Genomic DNA, 18,495 nt, shown 5'->3' with positions numbered 1-18,495 from the left:
TGCAACATGTTTACAGCCTGCTTAAAGTTTGTATTATTGGGGGCGTGGCCTGTTTGACTGACAGGCGGCTGTAGCTGCTAGCTGTCTGCTAGCTTGACCTGAACTGGACCAATGGCGTGTGTTTGTGCGGTTGGAAGCTTAATGACATCATCTGGCCAATAACATGGCTGCTGTGAGGTTACTGCTAACAAACGTGGGTGTTAGCACTAATTAGCAGCTAGCTGCATCAGCTGATAACTTTGTTTTTTTTTTTAAAAGCATATTTAGATGAAAAGGTGCAAAGTTTCAGAAGCAGTGCACGTGCATGGTTTTTACCTCAGTCTGTTATCTACAGTGTTAGTGTAAGCCACGCCCACAGGTCACAGACCTAAGCAAAAATAGACCAAAGCACCAGACTGGCGAGCTGCTGGTCTCTGGTTTGACCGTGACCCCGTCTGTGAAGGTCGCGTGTCTCTGGTGGATCCGCTGAAACGACAGATTGAGCCGAGTTCCCGCTGATCAATATCTCGTTAGCAGCTGCAGGAGGAGGAGGAGGAGGAGGAAGGTGAAAACCTGAGCAAACTGATGATTACTGTTGATCACACGTCACATGTTTGCTGGTTCGATTCCTGGTGTGGCTCATCTGCTGATTACTTGTCTCAGAGTACAGATATTTGAGACACAGCTGATCAATAGATATTTATAGATGATCAGAGGATCCACTGAGTGTGACAGAGGACACTTGGTCATGAGTGGGTTTTAATTTTGCTGCACTGAGTCTACCTGTGTGCCAACAACAGCAGGTGTGGACTGATGCTGATGGTCTGAATGACTCAGGTGCAAAAACAGGAAATAATATTTAAGCTGAACAGCAGGCAGAGCGTCTGCAGACGCGTCTGATTACTGTTTTATAGTCTGCACGCAGCTGCAGGTACAGTTTCTAAAAGTTTCAATAATTTTCATTTTAGAGCAGATCATTAAGAAACTCTGAAAGTCTTCAGACTCAGAGACAGGCGTCGGATCCTGTGCTGAATGGTTAAAGAGCCAGAGTGTGAACATTTGTGTTATTAAAAAGCGTCGACTCTTCAGTCCCGGGTCACCGATGACATAAATTATGCTTTTGAAAGTGATTAATGGTGATTAGCGAGTGATCGGATCAATGAACAGACTCTGAAAATAGAGTTAATTTGCAGGCCTGATGTGATTCGGCCCCCAGAGTTGTGTCCCACATCAGCCGGCTGAGGGGAAACTTATTTGGTAATTATCCTCCGAGGGCGGCGATAAACGCAGCGAGAGAGGAAGAGGAGGGAGAGGGAGGTGCTGCAGAGACAGAGGGAGAGGGAGAGGGAGAGGAGGGTCTGCAGAGAGGAAGGAAGACACGAAGAGGAGGAGGAGAGACAGCAGAACGGAGCAGTTTGTGGGATTGATTGAAGAAATGCGGTAAAACCTCAGCGAGCGGACGAGCGAGACTTAGAATTACTGCTGAGTGGAGAGAGAGGAGGAGGAGATGGGAAAGGAGGCAGCGTGAAGGAGGAGGATGCGGTGCTGAGGAGGGAGGGCTGGCAGAGGGGAGGGCTGGGGGATGCCAAAGTGGAGGACGGGACAAAGACGGATGTTTGCAGCTTAACCTCATTGGCTGACAGGTGGCAGCGGCTCCGGCCAATCCCGTCTGACTCTGTGTGTGTCCTCTCCTCAGATGATGGGGAACAGCTGCGATCGAGGTACCGTCTCCCTCTCTCTCCCTCTGTGTATGTCTCTGTCCGTGTCATGTGACCGACCTGTCATACCTGGCTTCCTGCCGCATGTTGCCTCAACTTTGTCCCGGGAGTGAAAGACCAGCGCTGATGGCGTCCCCGTCAGCGCTCCTCTTCCTCCATCGTCAGGGGTGGTTCGGTTGGTGGGGTGTGGGGGGGGGTTGCATGAAAGTTTGTCCCCGGCTTCCTCGCAGCGCTGCATGCCTGCGGCGTGCATGCCTGCGGCGTGCATGCGGTGAGCGCCTCGTCCTGCAGCTGGAACCTGATACAGCTCCCCGCTGCTGCATGCTGCGCTCACTTCCTGTTGCAGAGCAGCACGTTTTGTTTCCTCAGCATGTAAACATCATGTTGGCTCCACACGCTGCCGGTCGGACGCCAGCGTCTCTCCACATGTTGTTCTGGTGTCGCCATGACGCTGCTGGCTCCGTATAAGGCGGCGGCGGCCTGAGCTGGGTCGGGGTGGAACTCCCACAGCTGATTGTGGCTCGTGTGTGTCTGTGCTCGTGTTTGTCTTCATGCTCCAAACGGCTGCGTTATGAACTCTCATACAGAGGTGTCAAACATGTGGCTCGGGGCCCAACCCGGCCCACTGGATGTGTTTGCAGAGAGCTGCAGAGGAGGACGCGGAAATGTTAGACTCTGGTTTCTGCAGCAGGAAGCTTGGCGAGCTCCACAGACGGGCCGATACAGATTATTAAAGAGGAGGAGAGACAGAGGAGCGATATCTGAAGGATTTACAGGTGCAGGAAAGAATCTGGCGTCATGCTCTCATCACTGATGTTATTTATTATTAGTCGTGTACTTTTGAATCCTCTGTCATTGAGCTGTGGAAATCCTGGTTAGTGTTCATATTAAATAACGTAGAGATGGTCCCAGTACTGCTTCTGTCTGCTCCTCTTCTGTTTGCTGTTCACATGTTCAAGTTCTAGCTAAGCTGGTTTCAGGAAGTGTGAGGCTTCCTGTCCATGTAGCTGCTAGCATAATTTAGCCTTTTTGCCATTAGCATAGCCGCTGTGGCGCCGTCACAGCTGATTTGTCTTCATGTTTTAAAGTTTGTCTCATTAAAGTTACTCTCTTATTATGTTGACTCTTTCAGCTCATTTGTTTTTGCTGCTTCAGACTGAATGTGTTTCTCTGTTCTCAGTTCTGATTGGCTTTTACTTCTGATGTGTAACCAATCAGACTCTCCCGTAGACCTCATGTGGAACATCTGCCTTGACTTACAGTCCAGTAAATGTTTAAGTTTCAGTTAAATGTTAAATCAGGACACGACCCATAAGACGTGGCGGCTCAGATGATTGCACTGGTCAGCGGCAGTCGTCATGGTTACGTGCTGTTGGCGCTCTCTGGTTTTCTTCCTATTTGAACCTTTCAGTCCGTTTGCAGCACTTTGGTTGGTGAAAATGACTTGAAGTGTGTTGGCGGCGTGATTACTGGAAGAACGTTTGACAGAAGGTGTAGATATCTGCGACCCGACGTCTGTCCTCGTCCTCCGTCATGTCTGAACGTCTTCACCTGTCCTCCGTCGCTCAGCTCAGAGGCTGATGATGATGATGATGATGATGCTGGTTAACCCTCCCTCTCTCTCTCTCTCTTTGCAGAAGTTTCTTCGGAGAGATCTCCGAGGAGGAGGAGTATTTCCGGTTTGGGGAGCTCGGAGAAGAGCGTCGCAGTCGACAATCCAAACACGTCTCCGTTCAAAGTGCCGGTGAGTAACGGGAATGCGTCTCTGTGCATGTATTTATTTACTGCACGCCATCACAGAGATCTCAGGCCCGTCTCTGCTCCGTCGTCCTCTCTGGTGTTCCTCCACCCTCAGAGCACGGACACGTGTCGCCTGTTTGCTGTATATCAGGCTGTACATAAGGCAGAGTTCCTGTTACCAGCAGGTGGCGCTAAAGTCTGAATACTTGATATTAATAAGTTACGTGTGTGTTTAGGTCGTGGCATCACTCATCAACGCCTCGTCAGTTTTTCGCAGCCAGAAGGGAGGGTGGCATGCTAATGCTAACTAGCTTGGTTATCAGGAAAGTGCTCAGTAAATAAAATGTCGGTGCAATCGAACACAGGATATTACTGCAGCTGTTGTTCTGTTAGTTTCCAGCGTCTCTGTTTGAAGCTCTGCTGCGACTGTTTTCCCGTCGTTAGCACTTTGAAGCAGAGCTGAAACTCTGTGCTGAGAGTTTGTGTCGCAGCTCTCAGGTCGTATTTTTAGTTTCAGACGTCTTCACGCAGATTTAAGTAAACACGGCCGGGGTGCATGCTGGGAGTTCATCAGTGGTGAGGAAGTGACACGAAGCTTTCAGTCGTCTGTTCAGCGATCCTCAGAGACCAACAATCGTGATCAATAGGTGTGATTGGCTGTTTGGTGGAGGCGGTGGCGGTTTTTAAGGGTGCAGGCGGCCTGTTTGAAGTGTTCCTCGCTCTCTGGCAGGATGCGTCTTTATTCTGATGCATTAAAAGGAGCCAATGAGCCTGAAGGGAGTCTGCAGGGGAGGGGGGGAGGAGGTGATGCGTTTGAGGATATTAATATCTCCGGAAATGAGGCCGCTCACTTCCACAGCTCTGCACGGGGCTTTTATTGTGACAGACGACCTGAGAGCTGAAGGGTTTGATCAGAGTTTGATCATAGATGGAGATACAGGGATGACTCATCAGTGTGGAACCAAGCAGCACTCAGCCTGAAGCAGGCCTGGGTGGTATCGGTGTGTTTAGATGTCAGAGTGATTTTTAATACCAGCAAAACAACAGACACATGAATCTTCTACCAGAAGTCTCAGAGTGGCTGAGCTGAAGACATTTATTGTTTCTCCTGCATGAAAACGCCACCAGGGGGCAGCAGGTGCTGGTCAAACATGCTGCTGAGCTCAGCGACCTGTGAAACATTACACTACACTGTGCTGTGGACGACTCAGACCCCACCGCCTTTCACTGCAGCTGGCGCAGGCGAATATCGCTGTAGAACTTGGAGTTGTGTCTTCAGTGCAAACGTGACGGAGTTACAGTCGCTCTAAAATGAGCTCAAACGCACAGGTGTGTGCGGATGCTGTGCTCACGTCATTTATTCCACCTGCATGAAAACACCACCAGAGGGCGTTTTCTAGTCGAGGCACGTCCACCTGAGCCCGTTCATCGCTGCTGAATCGCGTACAGTAATCACCAAAATAATGAGATTAAACCTGACTGCAGCTGAAGGTGGTGGTTTGTGCTGAGGACTGAGGGGTGGTGCTGCTGCATCAGTGTTTCATCTTTCTGGTGGATCACCTGGATCCTGTGAGTTGAGTTTGTGAGGTCGAGGATGGAGAAGCGTTTCTGTGAACGACCTCGCTGGCTCAGAGCGGCGCTTTGTGTGAGCCACAGCAGCATCGCTCACAGCGAGGCTCTTGTGACAGAAACAGGATGGAAAAAGGACGTGTGAGACGCTGTTGAGAGATCTGAGAGTTTTTAGGGTGGATCAGTAGAAACAGGAGCTGCTTTTATTCTTGGAAGACGGTTTGAGGTTACAGTCGAATATCTGAAGCGATTACTCACCGATCCAACGCTCATGAAAGTCCACGTTAACGTGTCTTTGTGAAGATCAGTGCTGCTCTCGTGAAAATCACCATCTGTGACTGATTCTGACCTTTGCTGTTTCTCCTTCAGGGGTTTTTCAGTAAACGTCTTAAAGGCTCCATCAAAAGGACGAGGAGTCAGACCAAACTGGACAGAAACACCAGCTTCAGACTGCCCTCCATCCGGCCCGCCGATGCCGACAGGTAACACCGCCAGAGCTCGAGCTGTTCTTCAGCTGTTCTTCAGCTGTTCTTCGCTCAGATTTGAGTCTTTTATTCCATTAAATCTAAGCATAAACACACTCCAGCCTTGGTGCAGACGGGATGTCTGTGCACAGTCCTTCCTCCGCCTGCAGCCTGATGATCTCCACCCGCAGGCGACGCTGTCAGGCCTCCTGTTGCGTGTTCGGGGTCCACCTCGGGCTCTCTGCTGGTTCTGCAGGGTCCAGATGGACGGTTCAGACCCCCCTGCTAGAAACAGGACAGCCTGGGCTGGAACAGGCACTGAGGTCCTGCACAGTGTGTTTCCACGTCTGTTCAGTTTAATTTCATTATTTAGGACAGTGCATGTTAATGAACATAAATGTAAACAAATTACATGAATTTACGGACAAATGTTCCTAAAATTCAGAATTTCTAAACGTAAACTGATCATATGAACACAGACGAGCCAGGCTGAGTGCTTTTACCCCTGATGTGAGCAAACAGCATCACTTCTGCCTTTCACATGGGGGTCTGTGGGGGCGACTCACTTCTGAGCCTCTAGTGGACTTTGGAGGAACTGCAGGTTTGCTCAGGCCTGGGGGGTCGACTGAGTCTGTCTCTAACAGCTTTTGTTATGAAGGAGGAAACTGGCTCCATAAGAGGTCTGCTGGGAATCGTGATGTGACGGTTTCCTTCGGTCTCGGCGAGCCGGTGACGGTTTGATTGGTTTATTAGAGAGAGCTTCTGACTGTGGGCCGGGTCAGAGTCGCGGACGCTTCGGTTTGAGTGAATCTGCAGTTCGTTCATGCTCAGTGACGCTGAGCAGCAGACTCTGATATTACAGCTCATTTCCTGCTCTGGCTGCTGCTTCTGGTCGCTCTGCGTTTCCTCCAGTAATGACGCCCGGCGTCCGTCTGTCACATGTGACAACTCTGTGCGGCAGACAGAGGGCGGGTCGGAGAATATGCAGCAGGTCTCTCCTCCTGCTGATGGTGGAGGTTGTGGGTTTTTCCCTCTTTCCATTAACCCGCCCAGCCTTCCCAGCACTGCCTGGAGGTGGTTTTACTGGAATCTGCTGCACTCTGCAGAGGTTCGGTGGGTTTGTAAGATAAAGTTTCCTCCTGAGTGTGTGAGTGTGTTTTCATGAGATCTTTTCCCTGGTAAACTTCCAGGTATGACTGTGTTTTCCTGTTAAATTCGATTTAAATTTATTGTGAAATCATTTTTAAAGTCGTGAATGACTCGTTTCCTGTCTGAGCTCTGATCCATGTGTGTCACCAAGAAAATATGTCATTCAAAAACGTCCTTTAACAAAAATGTTTTTTCGTTTCCTCGGCGATCTTGATGAGAGTAAACAAAGATATTTGACACAACAGCAGTCGGACGGTTTATACAGCTGTAAAGACTCGACACCAACCATCACCTACAAGCAGCACTTGGTGACAGTGAGGAGGAAGAAGCCCCTTTAAGCAGGAGCAGGCTCAGAGACGGGCTGCCGTCCACCACGCCCTCACACGCTGTGGTAGCACTTCCTCTCACTTCCTGTCTGCTTTTTTTTAATAATCAGATTTAATCCGAGATTTTCACACTTTACAGCATTTATCACCATGGTTACTGCGTCCTGACTTATTAAGACAATCGGCACTGTTAGAGTCAGCATCGAGGTGAGCGTGTTTCCTTATATGGAGAAATGGGGGCGTGGCAGATTTCAGACCGCAGCGATTAACCTGATTCACCAACATGAGAACAAACATGGTCGGCGTGCGCGTGTCATGACCGGAAACTGTGAGTGAGTGAGGAATTAATCCAGATGCAGGTCTCCTCCTGGATTCATGCAGGTGTGGGAGGAGCTTCCAGCCTGAGCGAGGTTTAACGGCCAACAGGAAGTGTGTGACACCAGGAAGTGTTTGCTGAACCTCTGCACAACATCTGTCCCAGCCTCTGTGTGCGTGGTGCTGATGCTGAGTGCAGCTTTATAACCGACAGAGTGACAGCCAGCTGGACATCAGGATAATGCTGCACACACACACACACACACACACACACACACACACACACACACACACACACACACACACACACACACACACACACACACACACACACACACACACACACACACAGACACACACACACACACACACACACACACACACACACACACACAGACTCGCTCTCAGTCAGCTCTGAGCTCTGACTCCTGATGGATGGTTCGTCCTCTCTCCTCCGCAGAGCTCGGATAGCTCAGCTCTCCAAATCGCTCCGATTCAGGTAGGACTGCACTCGCGCGTGTGAGATGAAAACGGTGCGTTGTGATTGGTTGACTGACTCCTGCTGTCTTTGGAGGGGAGTCTCCGGGTTTGTGGGCGATGGAGAAGCGCTGACAGACGTTTCAGATGAAGTTTGAGGTTGAGCTGAGCCGCACCGCGAGCTCCGGTGTTATCTGAGCGCAGCGGTTGAAGTCGAGCTCGTTACGGAGCAGAGTTAATGTCCTGTGGTGCCGCAGAACCCACGCGACGGGTCGACAGCCAAAAATAAATCTGCGAGCAGCCTCAGAACCGTGAAGGTGACCCGGTCTGCCGAGCGCGGCCGCGTTGCTGTTTGCTGCGCTTCAATAATGTTGCTACGGGAGCCCCGAGGATCCAATACTGTACACGGAGAGGTGCACTGTGGGAAAAACTTTTAAGAAAACTCTGGATTTGTGTGTCTCCTGGTCTCACACCAGAAGATGTTCTGAGCTCTCGACTTCAGCGAACTGAAAACTTCCTCCGATTCACTCAGCTGTGCCCTTCATCATCGTCATCATCACAGGAATTACCATAGACAGAGATGCTGTGTGTGTGTGTGTGTGTGTGCGCGCGCGTGTGTGCGTGTGCGCTTAGACCTGTAAGTGCTTCCTCCTCGTCTTCCTCTGGCAGCAGAGTGGATCAGGTTTCTGTCCTAATGCAGGAGACCAGCCCTTCCTGTGTGTGTGTGTGTGTGTGTGTGTGTGTGTGTGTGTGTGTGTGTGTGAGTGTGTGTGAGTGTGTGCGTGTTTACACTCTGCTGACACTCGAAGAAGCAGTCAGGTTGTGTGTTTTATGACTGTCTCTTTTATTTGGTGAAACATGGCTTACTGTGTTTCACCGATGGAGCGTTGCGGCTGCAGGTCACATGACCAGGCAGGTCTTAGCAAACGTCTTCTAACCGGAGCGCTCGATTCCTCTGCTCGTGTTTGAACTCGCGCTGAAACTGCAGGTTTTTGGATCTAAAGCAGGTCGTGAGCGTGAAAAGTTTCCCACTCCTGGGTTTGTGTTGATGGGTGCCCGCTTCTGCACGTGCTCGGTAGTGGTTTAGTTTTAAAATTGTAATACCACAGGCGACCACCAGGGGAAATTAGTCTCCAGGCTAGGAGCCGCCTTCAAGGTTAATTAATGCATCCACAGTCTGAAGCTTCGAGCTGCAGGGATTTCCAGATAAGGAGTTTTTTCCTTTAATCATCCTGACGCACACCTGATCAGAAATCAGCTGACGGGACAGGAAGTCAACCCCACAGACTGTATACAAACGATGCGTGTGCTCACACGTTGGTTTCTGCACTGTGTCGGCATCTTGATGCAGTCCTGCTGTAAAGCTGGATTTTAACAGGCCGGTGTATAAGACCTGACTCACTGCTGGAGCCTCTAGTGGACGTCAGAGGAACTGCAGGTTTGAGTGAAACTTGGCGAACTGCTGACCTACAGATAGATCTGAGGTTATTTATCGTACACCTGAATTCAGTGAAAGCGTGACGATGCTTTAAAATTCTTCTGGTTGGTGCTTTGTGGACGGAGAGCCAAATGTCTCGGATTAGTCAAATGCACAGCGATGCTTCCAGCTGAGCGTCGCTGTTGGTTTGTGACCAGCTTTGATCAGGATGGCAGATGATGAAGCTCGTGCATCGCTCGGTGTTTAACCTTCAGTCTCAGCTTTAATAAAAGCAGCTTTTTAATCACGAGGCCGACAATGATGGAATCTAACGGTCAGAGCGTTTAATTCAGCATCATGATGTCACAGCATCACTGCTGATCTCAGGCCGGTAATCCGGGTTTATGTAACTCATCTGACACAGCGGGAGGATTACACACACACACACTCACACACACACACACACACACACACACAGGTTTCCATCACATTGATTAGTTTCCTGCTGGTTTAACCTGGACGTCTGCACAGGAAACCGTGATGATTCACTTCACGCTGTTGTTTTTGTTGCTCTCAGTGTGACTCTGCAGAAAGAGCTGCGTCGTCACTGCATCAGCAGAGAAAGTGCACAAACACACTCAGTGAATTCGAAATGACCCCTGATCTCATGCAGAGCAGGAGGACGCTTACACAACAGGCTGTGGTCTGCAGATGCTCCACGGACGGGTCTCCATCTCATGATCCAATCAGAGGAAACTCTGGTGTCATATCCGTGTGTGTGCGTGTGTGTGTGTGTGTGTGTGTGTGTGTGTGTGTGTGTGTGTGTGGGAGGGGGCTACGAACCGGCCGACCCTTCGATGAGCTTCGGGGAAACATTTGGAAACCAGCGCTGGATAAACACGGGGAAGTGAAACCATCTGAAACAGGAGCTTCTCAGAGACGCAGGTTCAGATTTTATCTGCAGAAAACTTTGTTTGAGGCTCAAATAAAAAGCAGAAGTCGTGGTGTGACTGATGTGAGCGGGTCCAGCCGGTCGGAGCATTAAAGGTAAAAGCAGCTTCACCAGTTTCTGTTTAAAAATCAGCTCTGACCTGCAAAAGCGCCGTCGGCGCCGTCACGTGACCGTGAAGCCTCGCTGCAGAGTTTATTCTGATTTATTGGAGCTGTATTGAATGATTCAATATTCTTCTGCTGCTCGTAGCGCTGCAGCTCTTCCTCGTTATTGCGTCCTCTGAGACGCTCCTCGCTGCGTCACACTCGCTGCCAAGCGCCGGCTGTCCCAGCGCCGGCTGTCCCAGCGCCGGCTGTCCCAGCGGGGGCCGCTGCCACGGTTACGGTCCCGCAGGCAGGATGCGATTGGCCGTCTCAGGATTTGTTTACCGGCTGCTGGACTGTGTGGGTGAAGCGCGGCGGCGGCGGTGACCAGAGCTGCTGCGCGTCTGCCGGAGGGTCGAGGTGGGAGGGATGCTCTGGGGCCCCCCCCCTCTCCTGGCTCTGTGGTTGTTTTTCGTAGGTGCTCTCAGCTCGGGTGGAGTTTGGTGAAGCCGGTGGCGCCGCTTACCAGGCTCAGCGGCGCCCCCTGTGGTTTAAACTCGCCCTAACATCCGTTTACCTTTCCATCTCCTTCCTGTCTTCCAGATCTCGCGTGCTTCCCAAGCTGAAGGAGTCGAGCTCCCATGAGTCTTTGCTGAGCCCGGGCAGCGCGGTGGAGGCTCTGGACCTGAGCATGGAGGAGGACGTGTTCATCAAGCCTCTGCACAGCAGCATCCTGGGACAGGAGTTCTGCTTCGAGGTGAAGCACGGCGAAACGTCTGAGCTGAGCTTCAGTTAAAGCTGATGATTAACAGCAGAAAGATTTTCTAATTAATTGTTGTTTGTGTTGGAGGGCAGCGTTCGTTTTTACTGACGCTCGTGAAGTGGATCCACGCTGCTCGTTGTGACTGATGTAGCTCCACTTTCACGTCACAAAACTGATAAACGATGAGTTTGATCAGGTCCTTTCAGCGCTGTAGAATAAATAAAGACGGATATAGAAAAGAGCAGATATGTTTTGTGTCCCGGTCTTGTTACCTTTGGATGTTTTAGCAGGTACCTGTAAGTAGTCGTGTCACTTTTCACCCCTGGTTGTTTCGATGACCCTCCCTCTCTGTCTCACCTGTCAGGTGACGTACTCGGGCGGCAGCAAGTGTTTCAGCTGCACGTCGGCCTCAGAGAGAGACAAGTGGATGGAGAACCTGAGGAGGACGATTCAGCCCAACAAGGTGAGACGAGCTCTACCTAGAGTTTGTTCAGTTCAACGCCGACTTCCTGTCCTGCTGCTGCACCCATGAAATATTTACTTCTGCTGTAACGCCTCTAGTGGCCATCAGAGGAACTGCAGTTGCAGTCCGTTAGTTTGTGCTGTCACAAAATCAGTTTAACAAACGGTGTCTTTGTGTTCGCAGGACAACTGCCGGCGCGCCGAGAACCTGCTGCGACTCTGGATCATCGAAGCCAAAGACCTGCCGCCTAAGAAGAAATATTTCTGCGAGCTGTGTCTGGACGACGTCCTGTACGCCCGGACCACCAGCAAGACCCGCCACGACAGCCTGTTCTGGGGCGAGTACTTTGACTTCTCCAGCCTGCCCGGCGTGCACAGCATCACCGTGCACATCTACCGCGACGTGGACAAGAAGAAGAAAAAGGACAAGAACAACTACGTGGGCCTGGTCAACATCCCGGTGGCGAGCGTGACGGGCCGGCAGTTCGTGGAGAAGTGGTACCCGGTGAGCACGCCCACCACCAGCAAGGGCAAAGGCGGCGGGCCGTCGATCCGCATCAAGTCGCGCTTCCAGACCATCTCCATCCTGCCCATGGAGCAGTACAAGGAGTTCGCCGAGTTCGTCACCAACAACTACACCATGCTGTGCTCGGTGCTCGAGCCCGTCATCAGCGTGAAGAACAAGGAGGAGATGGCGTGCGCGCTGGTCCACATCCTGCAGAGCACGGGCAGGGCAAAGGTCAGAATCAGCCACGCTGACGTTTGACTTCCTGTTAGCTAAACATGTCAGCCCAGAGGTTTAAACTGCAGGTAGCACTCGCTGTGGACCCGCCTTCACACGGGTTCCTGAATATCAGCATAACAGCAGAAAGTCGGACCCAAATACGACGGCGTTTCCATAAATGCTCGCTGCCGGAGGATTCCCATCCTCGATGATTCCAGTGAATCCGTGCAGATTCAGTAAAAGCCCAAAATGATCCATAAAGCACGTTTACTCCATAACTCCATTAACATTAACCAGCGTGCAGCGTTTGTAAATGCACCAATGTTGTAAGTGAGCCGATTAACTATGATGGCGCCCTCTTCATCTCCGCCTCTTCTTCCTCAGGACTTCCTGACAGACCTGGTGATGTCAGAGGTGGATCGATGCGCCGACCACGACGTCCTGATCTTCAGGGAGAACACGCTGGCCACCAAGGCCATCGAGGAGTATCTGAAGCTGGTGGGACAGAAATACCTGCACGACGCACTGGGTGAGCCTCGCACACACCTGTGCACACGACCGCACACACCTGTAACCTGCCGTCTGGTGGGCGGAGTCACCTTGTTTATCCTGTGAACTTTTAAACTGTTATTGGATCCAGAGGTTTACAATTAAGAAAACAAAATATCCAAATCTAGTCTCAGAGAGGTCTTAAAAATGATAATCAGCTGTATTGATAATTGGCAGTTAAATAATTAATTAGCATCTAATCAATGAATCAGAGTTATGAGCAGCGCCGAGCCGCTGACTAAACGTGCAGTTTCACGCAGTTTTTTGTACTCTTGGATTCGTACGATGTCATAGAGATGAGGTATCCTTTTATAGTAATCTCAGAAGCCACGCCCACCCGCAGTTTCTGAAAGTTGGCTTAAAGGAGGAGGAGCTAAAGCTGCTTGTTTCAGACAGGATAAACCGAGGAGCTGTACAGAGTCCTGGTGTCAGATAAAGGAGGATTATTATGAACTGTGAGTTATGCAAAGCTGCTCCACAGAGCAGACGCCACCTCGCCGGCAAAGCTGACGCCAGGAAAAAGAAAAAAACACATGAAGAAGAAAGTCGGCGAAGATTTTGTCAGCAGACTGAGTTTTTAAATTATTTTTAATTATGTGTTTGCTCTGCTGCATCATCCTCATCCTCCTCCGGCTGATTCTGCTCTGCTGTGAAGAGACGCTGTAAATAGTCGAGGCCGTGACAGCAGAAGGCCCGCTGAGACCGCCGTCATTACAAACCAATAAAGCTTCTTCAAACTGTTACTGAGAGACGCTTCAAAGACACGAGCAGCGTCACCCTCGTTAAAATATTTATAGCTTCATGTCTGGAAATAGAAATAAGTTCCTGCCTCCTCGGCAGGTTTCATCGATTAAAGGCGTTTGATTGTCACAGCGACTTTTTATTGTCGTATTTTCAGCTCATCAAATTTTCAGCTCGCGCTCGCCGAGTCGTGTCATCGCGCTGTGTCGCCCGTTAAACAGTCATCAGGTTCAGAGGGCGACTCATTAAAGATTAACACGGATGGAAGCTGTAAATACAGAGTTTCTCTGCTGACAGTGAAGGCCTCACTCTTAATGAGAGAGCCAGAAAGGTGAAACCAGTCGCTCCAGTTCATATTTAAATTCATACTGGTTTGGACCTGGCTGCGTTTCACTCTGAAACAGCATGTGTGACAGGTGGCTCCTCAACACAGGTGCTCAGACGTGCTGTGACTCGTGAAACGTTAAGAGTATGAAGGGAAGACGTGTCGAGTAAATTCAGCCGCCTCCTAAAAAACTGTTTCCTGTGTGGTTTGATTCGCCCGGTCGTCAGTTTGTCTTCATGCCTCGTCCGTCTGTGTCTGCAGGCGAGTTCATTAAAGCTCTGTACGAGTCGGACGAGAACTGCGAGGTGGACCCGAGCCGATGCTCCACCGGAGACCTGGCCGAACATCAGAGCAACCTGAAGATGTGCTGCGAGCTGGCCTTCTGCAAGATTATCAACTCCTACTGGTACGACTGGGTCCCAACAGCTGAGGGTGTTTGAGAGGAGTCTTTAAACTTCTCTCAAACACCCCCTAAAGAGCTTGGCTTGGTATGAAAACAATGGCAGGGCTACAGACCAAAGCTAAAAGTAATATCACGTTAGAGGCGTTTACCTCTGACAAACGTCTGGCATCAGTCTCAACAGTTTTTACCTGCGTTTTGAGAACTTTGACTGTTCTAGGCAGACCAGCACCATCACTCCCCCATCATGTTGTATTGATGGGGGGGGGGGGGTAGCTAATCTCTTCAGACACACTAAGAGTAAGAGTCCTGGACCTGACAGCGTCTGTGGACAGGTACTGAGAGCTTGTGCAGATCAGCTGAGTGGGATTTTCACCATATCTTCTCACTTTCTTCAGAGCTACAGACGGTGCCTCAGATTTGGAAACATGCTGTCATTGTTCCTATTGCTGAGGGCAGTTCTGCTAAGGCACTGAATGATGTTAGGCCTGTGGCTCTGACTTCTTTAGTGATGAAGTCATTTGAGAAGATAATTAAGAAGGAGATTTTAATGCATGCTGAACACCATCTTGACCCTGTCCAGTTCGCCTGTAGAGCAGGGAGAGGTGTGGAGGATGCTGCTGTCACACTCCTGCATCTTGTATAAGCATCTTGAGGCCCCCCACACCCACGCAAGATTGTTATTTGCTGACTTTTCATCAGCATTCAACACAATTCAACCCTTCTTACTTGCTGACAGGCTTTACAATCATTTTAAACTAGTGTGGTCGGCTGGGTGACAGACTTTCTGACTAATAGGTCACAATGTGTGAGGGTGAATCATGTGTTTTCTGATGTGCTCTCCTCCTCTGCTGCATCACCCCAGCGTGCTGCCTCTCTCAATTCAATTCAATTTTATTTATATAGCGCCAAATCACAACAACAGTCACCTCAAGGCGCTTCATAGATACAGAGAAAAACCCAACAATCATATGACCCCCTATGAGCAAGCACTTTGGCGACAGTGGGAAGGAAAAACTCCCTTTTAACAGGAAGAAACCTCCGGCAGAACCAGGCTCAGGGAGGGGCGGGGCCATTTGCTGTGATTGGTTGGGGTGAGAGAAGGAAGACAGGATAAAGACATGCTGTGGAAGAGAGACAGAGGTTAATAACAGATATGATTCAATGCAGAGAGGTCTGTTAACACATAGTGAGTGAGAAAGGTGACTGGAAAGGAAAAACTCAATGCATCATGGGAATCCCCGGCAGCCTACGTCTATTGCAGCATAACTAAGGGAGGATTCAGGGTCACCTGGTCCAGCCCTAACTATATGCTTTAGCAAAAAGGAAAGTTTGAAGCCTAATCTTGAAAGTAGAGATAGTGTCTGTCTCCTGAATCCAAACTGGAAGCTGGTTCCACAGAAGAGGGGCCTGAAAACTGAAGGCTCTGCCTCCCATTCTACTTTTAAATACTCTAGGAACAACAAGTAGGCCTGCAGAGCGAGAGCGAAGCGCTCTAATAGGGTGATATGGTACTACAAGGTCATTAAGATAAGATGGGGCCTGATTATTTAAGACCTTGTATGTGAGGAGCAGGATTTTGAATTCTGGATTTAACAGGAAGCCAATGAAGGGAAGCCAAAACAGGAGAAATCTGCTCTCTTTCTAGTCCCTGTCAGGACTCTTGCTGCAGCATTTTGGATTAGCTGAAGGCTTTTCAGGGAGTTTTTAGGACATCCTGATAATAATGAATTATAGTCGTCCAGCCTGGAAGTAATAAATGCATGAACTAGTTTTTCAGCGTCACTCTGAGACAGGATATTTCTAACTTTAAAGGTTTAACTACAGCCAGCTTGAAGGCCTGTGGTACATAGCTGATTATTAGAGATAGGTTGATCATATTTAAGATCGAAGAATTAATTAATGGCAGGACTTCTTTGAGCAGTTTTGTAGGAATGGGGTCTAAAAGACACGTTGATGGTTTGGAGGAAGTAATTATTGAAGTTAACTCAGAAAGATCAATTGGAGAAAAAGAGTCTAACTTAACATCAATAGTACTAAGAGTAGCTGTAGATAATATTACATCTGTGGGATGATTATTGGTAATTTTTTCTCTAATGATAAAAATGTTATTTGTGAAGAAGTTCATGAAGTCATTACTAGTTAACGTTAAAGGGATTGTTGGCTCAACAGAGCTCTGACTGTTTGTCAGCCTGGCTACAGAGCTGAAGAGAAACCTGGGGTTGTTCTTATTTTCTTCAATCAGTGATGAATAGTAAGATGTTCTGGCTTTGCGGAGGGCTTTCTTATAAAGCAGCAAACTATTTCTCCAGGCTAAATGATGATCCTCTAAATTTGTGACACGCCATTTCCTCTCCAGATTACGAGTCATCTGCTTTAGGCTACGTGTTTGAGAATTATACCACGGAGTCAGGTACTTCTGATTAGAGACCTTAGTTTTCACAGGAGCTACAGTATCCAGAGTCGTACGTAGTGAGGAGGTGAAATTATTAACAAGATAATCGACCTCTGTTGGAGCAGCGTTCAGATAGCTGATCTGCTCTATGTTGGTACAGGGCATTGAAGATGATAACAGTGGGTGGATTATATTCTTAAACTTAGTTACAGCGCTTTCAGAAAGACATCTACTGTGATAAACGTCTACTCTCCACCGCTGTGTAATCAATTATTGTAAATGTAAATGTTATCAGGAAATGATCAGACAGGAGAGGGTTTTCAGGAAACACTGTTAAATGTTCAGTTTCTACGCCATATGTTAAAACAAGATCTAGAGTGTGATTAAAGTGGTGGGTGGGTTCTTTTACATTTTGACAGAAGCCAATTGAGTCTAATAACAGATTAAATGCCATGTTGAGGCTGTCATTCTTAGCATCTACATGGATGTTAAAATCACCCACACCCTTCTGTTCATTCTGTACACGAGTGAGTGTCGCAGCAGTTTCACGAACAGACACATCCTGAAGTTTGCTGACGACACAGTGATCGTCAGTCTTCTAGTGGGGGCGAGTCAGGCCATGAACAGGTTGTAGATGATGTTGTGGATTGGTGTGATGAGTCCTTCCTGTCACTTAATGTGTCAAAAACTAAAGACATGATTATAGATTTTAGGAAGTCCTCTTATAGCTCATCACCCTCTATCATTAAACCCGCTGATATTGGGATCGTTGAGAGTTATAAATATCTCTCTGTGGTACTTGATCATAAACTGTTTTGAATCTCATGCTGATGCCACTAAAAAAGTTCAACAATGACGGTTCTTTTTAAGGAAAATGAGATCTTTTAATGTCTCATCTCATCTGTTGTCTTTGTTTTATAAGAGTTTTATCGAATCTGTGGTGTCCTTTTGTATCGCTGCCTGGTTTGGTAACCTGACGGTGAAGAATAAGAATCGGTCGGGACTTCTGGTAAAAACTGTTAGCAAAATTTCAGGGCGCAGATGGACTTTGGCCATTTACAATAGAAACGTGCTTAGAAAGGCTCATTCTGCTGTTAGTTGTTCACAGTGAGTTTGAGTTGTTGCCTTCCAGCCGCCGCTTTAGAGTATCTGAGAGGAAGACCAGAAGACTGCAGCTCTGCTTCATCTCTGCTGCATCTTGTCTCATTAAAGGCAAATAACCATTATTTATTTGCCTTTAATGACCTTTAAATTCACAAACAACCAAAACATTTATCTGAGAGTAAAATCGTACATTCTGACAACTCGTGCATGTTTTCCGTGTGTGCGCGCGTGTGTATGTGTGTGTGTGCGTGTGTGTGGACATTTAAAAAGACAAAAGAAGCAGAGCAGGAGTAACGGTGTTACTAACGCGACAGCATCAGGGATCAGATAAAACCAGCAGAGCTCAGTGAAGGTCGTCTACCGTTAACCTCTGCCCCCTGCTGCCACCGGGAGGCAACTACAGCTCAGAGACCCTGTTTGTTCCTCTGAGCTGACCTTTGACCTGTGAGTTTAATCAGGGTCACAGCAGGTTAACATGGTGATTGGATGAAATGGCAGCGAAGTGTTACAGGAAGTTGTGAGGCGGCGTCTGATGTTTGAGCTCTGCTACTGAAAATGAGCGAATTAAAAGCCTTTGAAGGTGAGATGTTTCCTGTTTGTCCAATGAGCAGCCAGACGACGGCGCTCCGGCTTTGATGGAGACGTTTTATGATTTCTGGGGTAAATTAAAGTCGTCCTCCTTCAGATGCTTGAAGGCCGTTCGGTCTGACCGTGAAGCTGTCGCTGGGATCGGTTTGAGTCTCAGAGACAGGAAGTTGGGATCCGTGTGTGTTGGCGTAAACGACATTATCCTGCTCGCTGAGGCGTACTAAAAGCCTTCAGCGTGTGGCGAGAAGCAGCAGC

At 48.9% G+C, this 18,495-nt stretch overlaps 1 protein-coding gene across 7 annotated transcripts in view; it reads left to right on the top strand.

Moving 5' to 3' along the window:
• The window catches only part of rasal2 (RAS protein activator like 2), a 63,248-nt gene that overhangs the window by 36,566 nt on the left and 8,187 nt on the right, over positions 1-18,495 (top strand). For 6 of the 7 annotated variants that reach the window (XM_040002483.1, XM_040002482.1, XM_040002481.1 and 3 more), the window contains 7 exons: positions 3,335-3,441; positions 5,376-5,488; positions 10,793-10,946; positions 11,317-11,415; positions 11,599-12,153; positions 12,523-12,667; positions 14,015-14,159. In XM_040002483.1, coding sequence (XP_039858417.1) covers positions 3,335-3,441; positions 5,376-5,488; positions 10,793-10,946; positions 11,317-11,415; positions 11,599-12,153; positions 12,523-12,667; positions 14,015-14,159 — 1,318 coding nt within the window. Of the gene's footprint in view, positions 1-1,565; positions 1,701-3,334; positions 3,442-5,375; positions 5,489-10,792; positions 10,947-11,316; positions 11,416-11,598; positions 12,154-12,522; positions 12,668-14,014; positions 14,160-18,495 lie in introns of those variants that run through there. The other variant, XM_040002486.1, reaches the window with a different exon arrangement.

Source organism: Simochromis diagramma, unplaced genomic scaffold (genome assembly GCF_900408965.1).
Source record: "Simochromis diagramma unplaced genomic scaffold, fSimDia1.1 OVJJ01000443.1, whole genome shotgun sequence".
Taxonomy (NCBI): Eukaryota; Metazoa; Chordata; class Actinopteri; order Cichliformes; family Cichlidae; genus Simochromis; species Simochromis diagramma.
This window is presented reverse-complemented; position numbering and strand designations above follow the sequence as displayed.